General features: G+C 44.5%; 1 protein-coding gene across 1 annotated transcript; it reads right to left on the minus strand.

The window, feature by feature from the left end:
* Positions 1 to 9,728, minus strand: sptlc1 (serine palmitoyltransferase, long chain base subunit 1). Its single transcript, XM_034547245.1, has 15 exons — positions 9,654 to 9,728; positions 7,904 to 8,011; positions 7,721 to 7,815; positions 6,935 to 7,028; positions 6,771 to 6,843; positions 5,628 to 5,760; positions 5,216 to 5,345; positions 4,963 to 5,052; positions 4,303 to 4,410; positions 3,335 to 3,430; positions 2,764 to 2,860; positions 2,466 to 2,520; positions 1,327 to 1,444; positions 994 to 1,067; positions 1 to 727 (listed from the first exon to the last, which is right to left on the minus strand). The coding sequence occupies exons 1-15, from the start codon at positions 9,705 to 9,707 to the stop codon at positions 634 to 636; spliced, it is 1,419 nt and encodes a 472-aa protein (XP_034403136.1). The 5' UTR covers positions 9,708 to 9,728; the 3' UTR covers positions 1 to 633.
* Between the last annotated feature and the right edge of the window lie 4,199 nt (positions 9,729 to 13,927).

Raw genomic sequence — 13,927 nt, forward strand, 5'->3', positions numbered from 1 at the left:
TCATTTTAAAGCAGATATATTTAAAGTAAAGTTGTCAGAATGCAATGACCTCCAACAAAAGAGAAGTAACATCGACTAAAAATCAAAAGGACAAAAAAAGAAAAGAAAAGAAGAAACCTCAGGTTAAAACTGTCTATTTGTGGAATATAAAATCACAAACCGTTTGTACACTTCATGACAAATATATTAAATCAAACAATGAGATAAACGTGTCCTCTTTGGTCAGTACAGAAAAAGAAACAAGTCACTTGGTCTGTCGAGATGAAGCCCAACTCTCACTGTAGTGGTTTTTTCTCACAGCAGGAAGTCAACTGCAAAGAATCCTGCTGAAGACCCACTCTCATATTCATAACACCATGCAGCACGTGGTATATGTAGTATGATTATGACGCATGGCGACTGACAACAAGCAGAGAGGCAAAGAGTTAGGAGGCAAACAGAAGTGAGGCTAGAAGACATAAGGAGTGTTTTATCAGTGAAGACCTTCGTGAAGACACGTTCAGTGTGTAGGGCTCACAGTCTGTGGTCCGGAGTGCCCCCCCCCCCCTCCCCCCCTCCTCACAGTGATGTCCTACCCGGTCCTCTGAAGCTCCAGTGACGCCTGCCTAAGTTTCAGCAGTGAACAACACTTGTTCATTTGAGGACAGCCGAAGCCGCCTCCTGGATACAAGACACGGCATTGTGGACGTCCTCCTCCGTCTGCTCCACGGTGACCACCACCCTGATGCTGAGGACGCACAGGCGGAGCAGTCAGACAGCGCCCGGTTACACTGTTCTGCATCAACAGGTTGACTAAAGGAAGACTTGGCCCTCGTGTTTACTACTTATTATTTTACTGGAGAATTACCACCATCTCTTCCTTTTCCTTGGGCTACACAAACTAAATTAGAAAAAGAACTTGAAGTGACATTGAATTGTGACACATTATGCAAGAAAGTGGGAGGCGAGTGAGCACAAGAATACACGAGGATGCGCTGCAGCACAGAGCCGTACCTGGGGGAGGGGAGGAAGCGCTCCTCTTTCTCCAGGTAGCGGGCGAGAGTCAGAGCCACACGCCTCTCCAGACACTGATGAGAAAGATATGGAAACGACTACATGATCATCTCTGGTCACTTAAGTCTCAAGGACATGTCACCGTTTGTACAGCTGGTGGGAGGACCTTGAAGTTTGGTGTGTAAACATTAACAGCGTTAACACATAACAACGTTAGCCATAGTGTAATTCATGTTACTACAAATGTAGGGGGGTTTGGCTATGTGTACACAACGCAAAGCCACATTTGTGATTTTGGGCTGTACAAAATAAATTGAACAGAAGTGGACTTACATATTCTACAATGGTGCGGAGCAGCTGCATGTCAGAGTCTCTGGAGCCGGAACTTCTCTCCAGCTGTAAGTGAAGAGCCGGGGCAGACTGCACTCCAACTAACTTCAGACCTGGAATGCTGTCGTACATCAGGAAAAACACAAATCATCACATAATGGAAGGCTGGTATAATAGACATTAACATGCATCTAGTCAAGATGGACACTTTGAAGGCCATTTCATTGTGAATTAACTCCCACAAGGTACATTCCCTTACAACTGAACTGCATTCGCAAATAAGTTTAGTTCCCTGGATTGCAATCTACTTGTTTGGCTTAAAATAAGTGTGTTTGTCAAGTGAATTAAAAGTAAGAAAAGTCAGTTAGAATAAGTCAACGTTAACTCTTGGTCTCCTGGGTGAAAGGCCTGTATTTGTTTGACCCATCCATCCATCTAGACCTCCTCTCTACGCAGACTAGGATTACAAACGCGTTTGTGATACGTCAAAAACAAAACATGAGGCTGGAGACCAGGCTGCTGTTTGCCAGAGCATGAGGCAAGTCCTCACTTAACCTAAGCTCAGCCCGGAGAGCCCACATTAACGGCCATGCAGGCTCCTCACAGAAGGCCAGTCTAGCCTGGGAGCCTCCTGCTGTGAGGCGCCAGTATGTTTCAATGAATACATTTTATTTAGACTTGTTTTGTTACATAGAGTCTGTATCTGGAACAGAGTCTGAGGAGAGGGCGTGGACTGATGCACATGTATCAGAGAGCTGTGGTGTCGTGTCCTGAAACCTGCTCCAACAAGAAGTCCCAGACTCCATTTCCTCCTGCATTAATTTGTGTGAGACAAATGAACCGAGGTACAGATGATGTTTAACATCATTATTACACATCTGGTGCTCCTTAAAAGATACATAGGCCCTTTAACTTTATGAAGACACGTGTCCATTCGCACCTCGCTGATCTTGTGGTCAACATTGTGTGGACAAAAGATGCTCTTTCTAGTTCAGCCAGTATCGGACCGATATCACTCCATTTATACTTATATTCACCAGCAGTAGCTCAAATTGAACCTTTCGATGAATTCACACATGAATAGAAGTCTTAACTCCGCCCACAGTGACAGACTGTCATCCCCCTGGTGCATGTGGACTTACCCCTGTAAAGCCTTGTGCACGTGTTTGCACTTTCCCCTCAGGACAGTGAAAATTTCTGCAAGACACATGAAGAGAGATGAATGAGCAGACAGATCTGCCTCCTCTCTTAGACAACTCCTTTATAATACAGGCCGCTCGAGGAAAAAAAATGTAAGCAAGTACAACTGTGTTAGGAAAAGGTGTCATATGAATGCAAAGGGCTTCACAGGAACATCAGCAGAGAAAACACAAATTCCCAGCGCAGACAAATGGCAAAGGCGAGGAGTGAGGAGACAGCAGTTGAAGGCGGAGCCTGTACCTGGATCCTCCTCCATGATGTTGAGGGCCTCGATGGCGGCGGCAGCCAGCATGGGAGGCAGGGAGGCAGAGAAGCAGTAGCCCTGACCTGAGAGCCGCTGCACAACACAAGAGAGGCTGGTCGGACCTTTGACTTCTGACACGGAAAGCAAACACTTTAATATTAAAATCAAAAAACAATACCATCAAGTGGACCTAAAGTAGGGAATAGAAAATAACAGACTGCGTTTCATTGCACCCCATTGAAGTTCATATTTGGGAGATTAAAGCTCTGTGAGGAGGTCTCAGATCAGCTTTATGTCATGTGCCCAGTTTCACTGTAAGTGGGTGAGTCTGAACATCGCTACGTGGCTCTGACTTTACAAGTGGAGCGGTTCTCTGATGCGATTACAGATGTGTCGTCCATGCGTTGTTTTAGAACAGCAGCCGGAGAACCAACTTTAGGACGACGTGTAGCGTCATGTATTAGAGCCACCAGACATCCACAGTGTGATACGGTGAAGATGCAGCCGAGCGTTCTCCCTCCTCCATCTGAGCCGTGAGCGATGGATGGAACCCGCTTGGATCGTTACCTGGTGGTCGATGACAAAGGAGCGTCCGCAGCAGAAGCCTCCGATGGACGCCACGGCGTTCTCCATGTTGGCGCTGATCAGGTCAATGTCATCGATCTGCATGTGATGAAACAGCAACATGTACAAAATGGACGCAATATGCCCAACATGTTCTCAGGGCTGCCCGCTGGTAAAATGCCAAGCTAGTAAATCTGGCAACTCACCCGAGGAAAGTGGTAAACGAAAAAAAGATTATTAATTTGATGTGGAAATAGCTAAAGAATCCCCCATTTATATGAATTAATTAATGTGCAATTATCAGTATCAATATATGCAAGTGCCATATAAACACTTCATATTTCCTACCTCATATGTGCAATAATATGTAATCCAATTATATAGTATTTTATTATTGTTGTTATTTATAGTGTACCTAATTATTATGCCTTCACTGTTAGATTATTTATTGTACTCGTAATCCTGCTAATGTCCCCGCTGTGGGACTAATGGAGGATTATCTGCTCTTATTGTATTGTTGCGTTACCACTGTACAGCGCTTTGGTCAACTTTTTGTTGATTTAAATGTTCTCCATAAATAGATTAAACTTCTGTTGGGAGTTGTACAGATTGGGTGTCATTTGATGACTGAACAAATAAAACAACTTGTGAAGGGGAAAGTAGATTTCTGACCCATTTGCACGACAAAGTGGGGGAAAAAAAAAACCTTAAACATTGAACCCTCTGGATCCCAACGTCATGTTAGTCCTCTCCTTTATGTTTATTAAATGTAATCTATTATTTATAGTAATACAATTCCTACAACATATCCTTATTGGAAACAATGAATTTGATCAGCACACCAGAGGCAGCTGCCGGTCTGAGGATGAGAACTATGGCATCAAACAAAACACAAAGTCAGAAATAGGAAATAGAAAAGACCCAACAGGCCTTTTAGTGCGCCGACATACGGCATGACCTCACGGACTCACGTTGACCCCAAAGTGTTCCGTGACTCCTCGGCCGTGTTCTCCCAGCACACCAAACGACATGCTCTCCTCCAGAAAGATCCGCACCTTGTACTTGTACTTCAGCGTAACCTGCAGGATTCCACAACACGATCGATGAGCTGAGGCATGTGGGAATATCACCAAATATCAGATACATATGTTATGCTTATGTAATGCAGCAGCAGTTCAGGCACCAACACTCTGGGATCTAACATCTTTTGCCTTGAACGCTCGCTGTCGAAAGGCTGACATTAGGACCTTCATCAAGCTGACGCACACCGTCTGCCCGTCCGTCTCTGATCTGCCTATCATCCGTCATGGCCGATCAGCTGAAAACCGTCTGGTTTCCATGAGCAGCCGATCTCAGATTTTCAGTTGGCTAATTTTTTTAATCCAGTATACTCTTGCCATGTCCTATAATAGCGTTACAATAATTAGGCTCCTCACAGATCGGTTTACTACAGAAAAAGGGAGCCTCAGAGTAATAAATACGGAATGAGAACGGGGGTCCTCCTCACTTTGATAGGCCCGAAGGCACATAGTCACTGTCCAGGGGTGCCGTCAGGGGGAGACAGTGATTCAGCTTATGGATTCATGAGATTAGTGTTATTGTGGAGGATAATAAGCAGCCTTTCTATTTACCAGTTCAGGCAGAGGACAGATGTCCGCAGTGTTGATGTACAGACCCTCCACAACAATAAACTTCCGGGTCACTCGGGCTTTACGAGGATTCTGCCACAGAAACAAAACGTTATGAGACTCTGACAGAGAAAGACAGTGAGACATAAATACAGAGTGGAAACAGGATTATGAAAATACTATTTGCAGATCAAAAACTCAAGGCTATATTAGCCAGAATGAAAATTCACGAGGGACATTGTGACATCGTACTAACCTTCTGGTCCTCCAGCTCCTGCTCTTTGAGCATCCTCTCCAGATCCTCCATGTCATTGTGTTTGAAGTATTTGATGAAGCTGCGGGACGCCTGAAGACCCTTCTGGATGGAGAAGCAGGCCGCTTCGTCCCTGAACACACAGCCAAGGACACAACACAGAACTAAAGACACAACACATGCAGGCTTCAGATGGTAGATGTGGTTTTCTTGTTCAGAAACTAAGCCTGGCAGTAACTGTCATACGCACAACAGTGCAACATTGCAAAAACAACCACAAGTAAAAGGTGATTTCTTTCCGAGTCTGAAGTCCGATCACTGCATCCTGGTGTAATATTGCTCCACACACACACACACACACACACACACACACACACACACACACACACACACACGTGTGCAGAGCGGTACTCACACAAAGATGATGTCCCCCCTCTTGGAGTAGGCGGGGATTGCACTGGCGATGGTCGCAAAGCCGTACGAATAGATGATGGCTTCTTCTGTTTTCATGAATTTGGCCAGACGACTCTCCAGCTCCAGGTGAACATCTGGGGAACAAAACCAGACGGTAGTTCAAACTAAATGGTCTTCCGACCGCTCGCTTTAACACTACATGACATCATTCTTACCCTGATGGGAGGAGCTACGGTTCCAGCTGCACATCAGCAGTAACTAACATTCACACACACACACACACACACACCGTAGGCACAGCGACGGGAGACATTTCTAACTAACAAACAGCAGAGTGCAACATTGCATTCACTATTACAGAACATATTCAGACGTGCAGAGAATAACTTTAACCTGGTTCAATCAGCCTTGTGTCAATAAACGACATTGTAAATAAGACTATTATGGCTTAAGAACCACTGTGCAAGTGCCCTCCAGCGCTAGGGGGCAATGTTTCTAGAAGCTGAGCTCGGTTTCATTTACATTTCATGCACATTGCTGGTGACATACCTATAAATGCAGGGAAGACGAAGACTGCCTGAAAAAAAGATATGTTATGTGGAAAACAGTAAGGAAGCGGATTGACCAATCAGCTGCTCTGGTTCCTAACTTCAGTCGTGGGTATGGTAGAGCTGCAGCTGTGTGCCACGGATGACTTTATGACAAGACTTAGAGATGAAAAGAAAAGTGTCCTTTTGAACCCATTTAGCTTCCATCCCTGGCTTCTTCGTGCACCTTTTGTGAGGTCAAAGGTCAGGGATGTCCTATGTGTACAGATTGTAAAGCAAATTTGTAATATTGGGCTATACAAAATAAACTGAATTGAATTCAACTTTTACCTCCATTTCAAAATCCAGTGGTCTTTTCTTCCCTGTAAAACTAAATAGTATGTGTGTTTACAGAAGCCAGTACCAACCAATATGAATAGTGACAAGGGAGGTAGGTGTGTGCGCGTGTAGCCACTGGGACCAGAAACTGTTTTATCTTTGGAAAATGGGTTTCATTGGCCGTGTGGTGTTGCGTGTTTGAGGCTACAGTACAAGACGACCTGCTCTTCCATGGAGCCGTGGTCAGCCCCAGATAGTTGATAGAAGTTTCCACTCACCAAAGGTTCCATAGAAGCCCCTGGGACCACATGTTCCCACACCGTATTTCTTCAGTGATGCCAAAGCTTTTTGCTGCCATGAGGAGAAAAAGAAGTGAATTCAGAGACAGAGACAGAGACAGAGACAGAGACACACACACACACAAACACACAAACACACAAACCTTAACCCGCTCATTGTCCAGCAGACCCAGGAAGTTAAATGAAGCAAAGTTAATGCACTCTTTTCCATTGATGGTGATTTTGTGGCTGGGCGGTCTGTAATGGGAAACAGGGTGTTTATCTTCTTGTAACATGCTGCTCAGAGCTCTTTACTTCAGCAGAGACATGAAACATGCTTGAGCTGGGGAATCCATTACATTCTTTTATTGCTGCCACACACACACATTGGTGAGGTACACTGGTGAGTTTAACGTTGGAAGGAAGAACAAGTGTGGAACACGGACACCGAGCATGTCTGAACGGATTAGAGTATGTGGAGTATCCCTTCCCTCTTTTAGTCTGGGTCACATGGCCCCATGAGAGGCGTCCTATTTAACACAGGTGGGGGATGATAACATCAGCTTAGGAATTTAGTGACCCGGATGTCTGGTGAGCAGGACATTTACCAGTGTAAACATAGAAGGCTCCCTGCTGGACAAACTATGTAATGGAAACCCTGTTTCTTATGGAATACCCTCGACTTCTACTACTTTTAACATCACATTAAAATTGAAAGTTAGGTTTAGGCAACAAAACCACAACGCAGTGTAGAACACCAGTTTTCTGGTTGAAATATACAAAACATAAATATACAACATGTCTGCAGCATCATTATAGACTCAAAAGTTCAACCTGACTGATTTGGGTATATTTGGGATGTGCCGACAATCTAAAATAGAGTTCTGTGGATTGAAATGTGCAGTTTGCATTTGTGGGGAGGAAGGGGGGGCCTGCCCCGAGGGTCTTACCCTGTGACAACATCATAACTGAGGGAAGGATGGTCTTTGGAAACAGGAGGAACGAGAGGATCCGGCTGCCACTCCTCAATGAGGTCCTCCTTCTCCTGTAACGTGGAACCACAGGACAGCGGTTTGGTGACACGCACGCACAAAGACCGCTCGCCTTCCGCGGCACTCTGCTGCTGAGCTTACCTTCTCCGTCAGCTTATAGGTCTCGTGAAGTTTATAGGTCTTAGAGAACAGAAGCCTGATGATCCACAGTATGAGGATCCCCTCCAGGATGAGGTGATAAGCCGGAGCCTGAGGGAGACATGAGGATTATGTTGGTGTGTGTGGACTGTGTTTAAGTCCTGTAACTGTAAGGGGAGTCACACCAAGGGCAATATTCACACTGAATGTGCCAAGTGGGGTCAACCACCACACGTGTCCTTTGCATTCCAATATCGTATACTGCCGTACTATTTAGTATGTCTCAATACATAGTCTGTCAAATGCAATACATAGTATGCCAGAAATACCAGGATGTTCTACTGCATCCGGTCACATTTTGTGGTACGCAAGCCAGCATGCTTTTCTGGCGATTCCGACCCACAATCCTTTGCGTAAAAGATAGGAGCAAAGTTTACGACTTTGCTCAAAGGTCACCAAAGTTGAAGATACCCATTTCAATCACCACCACACATCTGTCATTCATCCCCACACTGAAACATTAGGGATTAAAGATGGGAAATAAAAATCACATGAAATCAGAGGAATAGAAGCAGAGATTATATTACACAGATTTATTCGTCAAATATTGAAATGTAATCATTGAATCCGTTTTGACAAAAACAAGTAAATATATTATTTTAAATGATTTCTTATCTCGTGAGGAAAGAGCCTGGAAGACGTTTGAATCGGGGAGTAAAAATATATCAAATAAATACCAACAATTGTACATAATATGATGACGTTGTCATGGTAATGTGATATGTTGCAGCAAAGTGCTGTCCCATTCCTATTTACACCATATGAAGCCCTTACAGCCGCTCGCACTCAACCATTTACCGGGTGAGACCAGTAAGTCCTTGGGGGTTCAGGGTTTGAGGCCATAGGGGGGACATGGGGACTGGTCCTTAGAGAACCTGAACTCACAGCATCTAAGATGACACATCAAACGAAATAAAAATAATGCACAATCTCCAGTAATTCCTTCAGGTATGTTGTCCAGCTTTGTCTCATTCTATAAAGATAGAATGTGGCGATCTTAAACTGTGATGTCATCCAAATTGTCTTATACAACACAAGGTTTGGGGTTTCGAGCTAGAATCCTGAAGTTATCAAATGACTCAATGTTCTAGTTAATTGTCTGGCACAGTTGAGGAGTTTCTCCTCAGTAGCTCAACACACAAGGACTGGTATGGGCTAAAGCTATGCTGTTACGACCAAGCAGGACATTTTATTCAAAAATAACAATGGCGTTGTCTTTTAGAACCTAAAACACCTTTAAATGGAGTCCTGTACACTTACTAAAGTAAGTTACATCGCCACTCTTCACGCCCACAAGACACTACAGCAGTCACCAGACGCAGCGGTGAAGAACACCTTTACACACAGAGAGCTTTCCTGTTCATCTGGGCTCAAACACGGCAGTTAGTCGGACCAGATGTGACACTAGTGTGGCTAGCTACAGACGAAGTGTGCTGTTCAGGAAACAGCACCCTTCCGTGTTCCTTCGCCTCCTCTGATTGGTCGGTTCCACCGGGAGCAGCCAACACACGACACGCGATTGGTTGAGAGGGCGTCAAACGCCTTCCCCGAGCCGCGGATACTTTTTGACAGAAGTTTACAATAAACAGCCTCTGAACACAATGAACATCTTCGACGAGTAGCTAAACATACGAGGAGTGTACTTGTGAAGGCCAGTGTCTACCCAACAGAGCTGCATGAAGGAGAAACTTGCCTCGTAAAATGCTTGAACCATTTCCACCAACACCCATTGCTGTCCGGACGCCATGTTTATCTTCTCTCTGCAACGTCATCGATGCTGCATTTAAGTTCTACAAGAAAAGTAGTAGATCGGAGTGTCCGTTCGTAAGAGACAATACAAACTCATCTCACATCGCTTAAATACTACGACCCACTTTGAAACTTGCAATAAACAACAAAGTAAGCAAGTAACTACAGAAAGTAAATTGAATTACAACAATATATAAATAAATAAAGCAAGGATGAATAATATGGAGGATCTACTCAGCTTGAAAATCATGATGTAAATTAAATTGCGCAATGAAATAAAAATGTTTTAAATAGATGAACACTTAACCAATACCTATGCCTTTTTATTTAAAGCTATACATGTTTAAACAACACAATTAATATCAATATCTAATTTATTATATATAAAATGATTTAACACATTTACATATACATATATACATATATAATAAGATTTACATTTGTTGTACCTTTTTGAACTTGGTGCATCAGTTGGGTCCTCATTTTAAATATTGTTATAGAGCCAATCTCTTATTGTTGCAATGTTTTAACAGGACAAACAGTTGCCATGAATGAGTACTTGCTTCTTCCTTACTGCCCCCCTAAAAGTGCTGAGCTCTTTAGAACTAATATGTTCCAGGAAAGCTGCTCAATGACCAACAGATTGCACTCAGCAGTTTCCAGATGTGAACAAATAGAACCGTGTGAGTGTGAACATGATGTTGCTGAGAGAAAAAAGAACAAGTTTAAATATATCAAGTCTAAAAATACTAGAATCTTCCCATAAAATACTCACTGTGCATTTGTTTTCAATTGTAGAAAGTAAACCACAAAGCACAAGAAAAGACAAGGACAAATATTCTTACTGTGGTATTTATGCACTATGTGCTGTATATTGTTAACACTAATCAGATATCCCGAAAGAATATATAGTTTGCTGACAAACCCACAATGCAATGCATCAGATATATGTGACAATTGCATCACTCCTTTGAGTGATGATGACGACATTGAATTATTGATTTTAGTGTTGTGTGCACATTTAGGTCCTTATAGAGCGGCTTTTAAATAGCAGAGGACGTGCACCATAACTTTGAATAGTATATTAACGGAACTTAAAGATTTTTTGACTGAAAGTTATTACTCTAAAATTACTCTGCTCAAGCGTGCACAGATTTACCAAAACACCAATTCAGCTTCAGTCTGCAGACAAGACCACTGCCCAAATATATATTTATTAAAAGCAATTGTTATTGCTAGCAGATATGTGGGGAACAAAACCATAAACTTACTCTTGATATAATATACGTAGATGAGTCTCCATGGTAACATTTGTAAAAGCATTCACCAAAAGAAAAAAACAACAACCGTACCTTGTAATTATGGCTTAGTACCTTAAAATTATGAGAAAACCAACTTATCGTTATAATATCTGGAGATAGTGTGTGTGTTATTATGAGATAGTTCAAATTTTCTTTGCAATGTGTTTGAAAATGTTTTGTGGATTCTCGTGCCGCGAATCTGTAGAGCCTTTAATTATTTATTTTTCTCATTAAAATCTGCCACAGTGAATATTCCGATTATATAATTACCATTATAATTAACTGTAACCAAATACCACTTAAATATAATAATATATAAATATTAATGTGACAATTTTCGATGTGATTACGATGTAGAACTGAATTAAAATTTCTCGGGACCGTCCAACATTTGGATTGACACTGATATGACCAGAGAAAAGCCAAACATGTTGCATCATCGTTCAGCCGATCACAAACGTCTGTCTGGACTGAGGCGTCGTCATGTTTCTGGACTGAGGCGTCGTTATGTGTCTGGACTGAGGCGTCGTCATGTTTCTGGACTGAGGCGTCGTTATGTGTCTGGACTGAGGCGTCGTTATGTGTCTGGACTGAGGCGTCGTCATGTTTCTGGACTGAGGCGTCGTTATGTGTCTGGACTGAGGCGTCGTCATGTTTCTGGACTGAGGCGTCGTTATGTGTCTGGACTGAGGCGTCGTTATGTGTCTGGACTGAGGCGTCGTCATGTTTCTGGACTGAGGCGTCGTTATGTTTCTGGACTGAGGCGTCGTTATGTTTCTGGACTGAGGCGTCGTTATGTGTCTGGACTGAGGCGTCGTTATGTGTCTGGACTGAGGCGTCGTCATGTTTCTGGACTGAGGCGTCGTTATGTGTCTGGACTGAGGCGTCGTTATGTGTCTGGACTGAGGCGTCGTCATGTTTCTGGACTGAGGCGTCGTCATGTTTCTGGACTGAGGCGTCGTTATGTGTCTGGACTGAGGCGTCGTTATGTTTCTGATCTGAGGCGTCGTTATGTTTCTGGACTGAGGCGTCGTCATGTTTCTGGACTGAGGCGTTGTCATGTTTCTGGACTGAGGCGTCGTTATGTGTCTGGACTGAGGCGTCGTCATGTTTCTGGATTGAGGCGTCGTTATGTGTCTGGACTGAGGTGTCGTCATGTTTCTGGACTGAGGCGTCGTCATGTTTCTGGATTGAGGCGTCGTTATGTGTCTGGACTGAGGCGTCGTCATGTTTCTGGACTGAGGTGTCGCCATGTTTCTGGACTGAGGCGTCATGTTTCTGGACTGAGGCGTCGTTATGTGTCTGGACTGAGGCGTTGTCATGTTTCTGGACTTAGGCGTCGTCATTTTTCTGGACTGAGGTGTCGTCATGTTTCTGGACTGAGGCGTCGTTATGTGTCTGGACTGAGGTGTCGTCATGTTTCTGGACTTAGGCGTCGTCATGTTTCTGGACTGAGGTGTCGTCATGTTTCTGGACTGAGGCGTCGTCATGTTTCTGGACTGAGGCATCGTTATGTGTCTGGACTGAGGCGTCGTCATGTTTCTGGACTGAGGCGTCGTCATGTTTCTGGACTGAGGCGTCGTCATGTTTCTGGACTGAGGCGTCGTCATGTTTCTGGACTGAGGTATCGTCATGTTTCTGGACTTAGGCGTCGTCATGTTTCTGGACTGAGGCGTCGTTATGTGTCTGGACTGAGGTGTCGTCATGTTTCTGGACTGAGGTGTCGTCATGTTTCTGGACTGAGGTATCGTCATGTTTCTGGACTTAGGCGTCGTCATGTTTCTGGACTGAGGCGTCGTTATGTGTCTGGACTGAGGTGTCGTCATGTTTCTGGACTGAGGTGTCGTCATGTTTCTGGACTGAGGTGTCGTCATGTTTCTGGACTGAGGTGTCGTCATGTTTCTGGACTGAGGCGTCGTCATGTTTCTGGACTGAGGCGTCGTTATGTGTCTGGACTGAGGTGTCGCCATGTTTCTGGACTGAGGTGTCGTCATGTTTCTGGACTGAGGTGTCGTCATGTTTCTGGACTGAGGTGTCGTCATGTTTCTGGACTGAGGCGTCGTCATGTTTCTGGACTGAGGCGTCGTTATGTGTCTGGACTGAGGTGTCGTCATGTTTCTGGACTGAGGCGTCGTCATGTTTCTGGACTGAGGTGTCGCCATGTTTCTGGACTGAGGCGTCGTTATGTGTCTGGACTGAGGCGTCGTTATGTTTCTGGACTGAGGCGTCGTTATGTTTCTGGACTGAGGCGTCGTTATGTGTCTGGACTGAGGCGTCGTCATGTTTCTGGACTGAGGCGTCGTTATGTGTCTGGACTGAGGCGTCGTTATGTTTCTGGACTGAGGCGTCGTTATGTTTCTGGACTGAGGCGTCGTCATGTTTCTGGACTGAGGCGTTGTCATGTTTCTGGACTGAGGCGTCGTTATGTGTCTGGACTGAGGCGTCGTTATGTGTCTGGACTGAGGCGTCGTCATGTTTCTGGATTGAGGCGTCGTTATGTGTCTGGATTGAGGCGTCGTCATGTTTCTGGATTGAGGCGTCGTTATGTGTCTGGACTGAGGCGTCGTCATGTTTCTGGACTGAGGTGTCGCCATGTTTCTGGACTGAGGCGTCATGTTTCTGGACTGAGGCGTCGTTATGTGTCTGGACTGAGGCGTTGTCATGTTTCTGGACTTAGGCGTCGTCATTTTTCTGGACTGAGGTGTCGTCATGTTTCTGGACTGAGGCGTCGTTATGTGTCTGGACTGAGGCGTCATGTTTCTGGACTGAGGCGTCGTTATGTGTCTGGACTGAGGCGTTGTCATGTTTCTGGACTTAGGCGTCGTCATTTTTCTGGACTGAGGTGTCGTCATGTTTCTGGACTGAGGCGTCGTTATGTGTCTGGACTGAGGTGTCGTCATGTTTCTGGACTGAGGTG

The sequence above is a fragment of the Cyclopterus lumpus genome, chromosome 12, assembly GCF_009769545.1.
Source record: "Cyclopterus lumpus isolate fCycLum1 chromosome 12, fCycLum1.pri, whole genome shotgun sequence".
In the NCBI taxonomy this organism is placed as follows: Eukaryota; Metazoa; Chordata; class Actinopteri; order Perciformes; family Cyclopteridae; genus Cyclopterus; species Cyclopterus lumpus.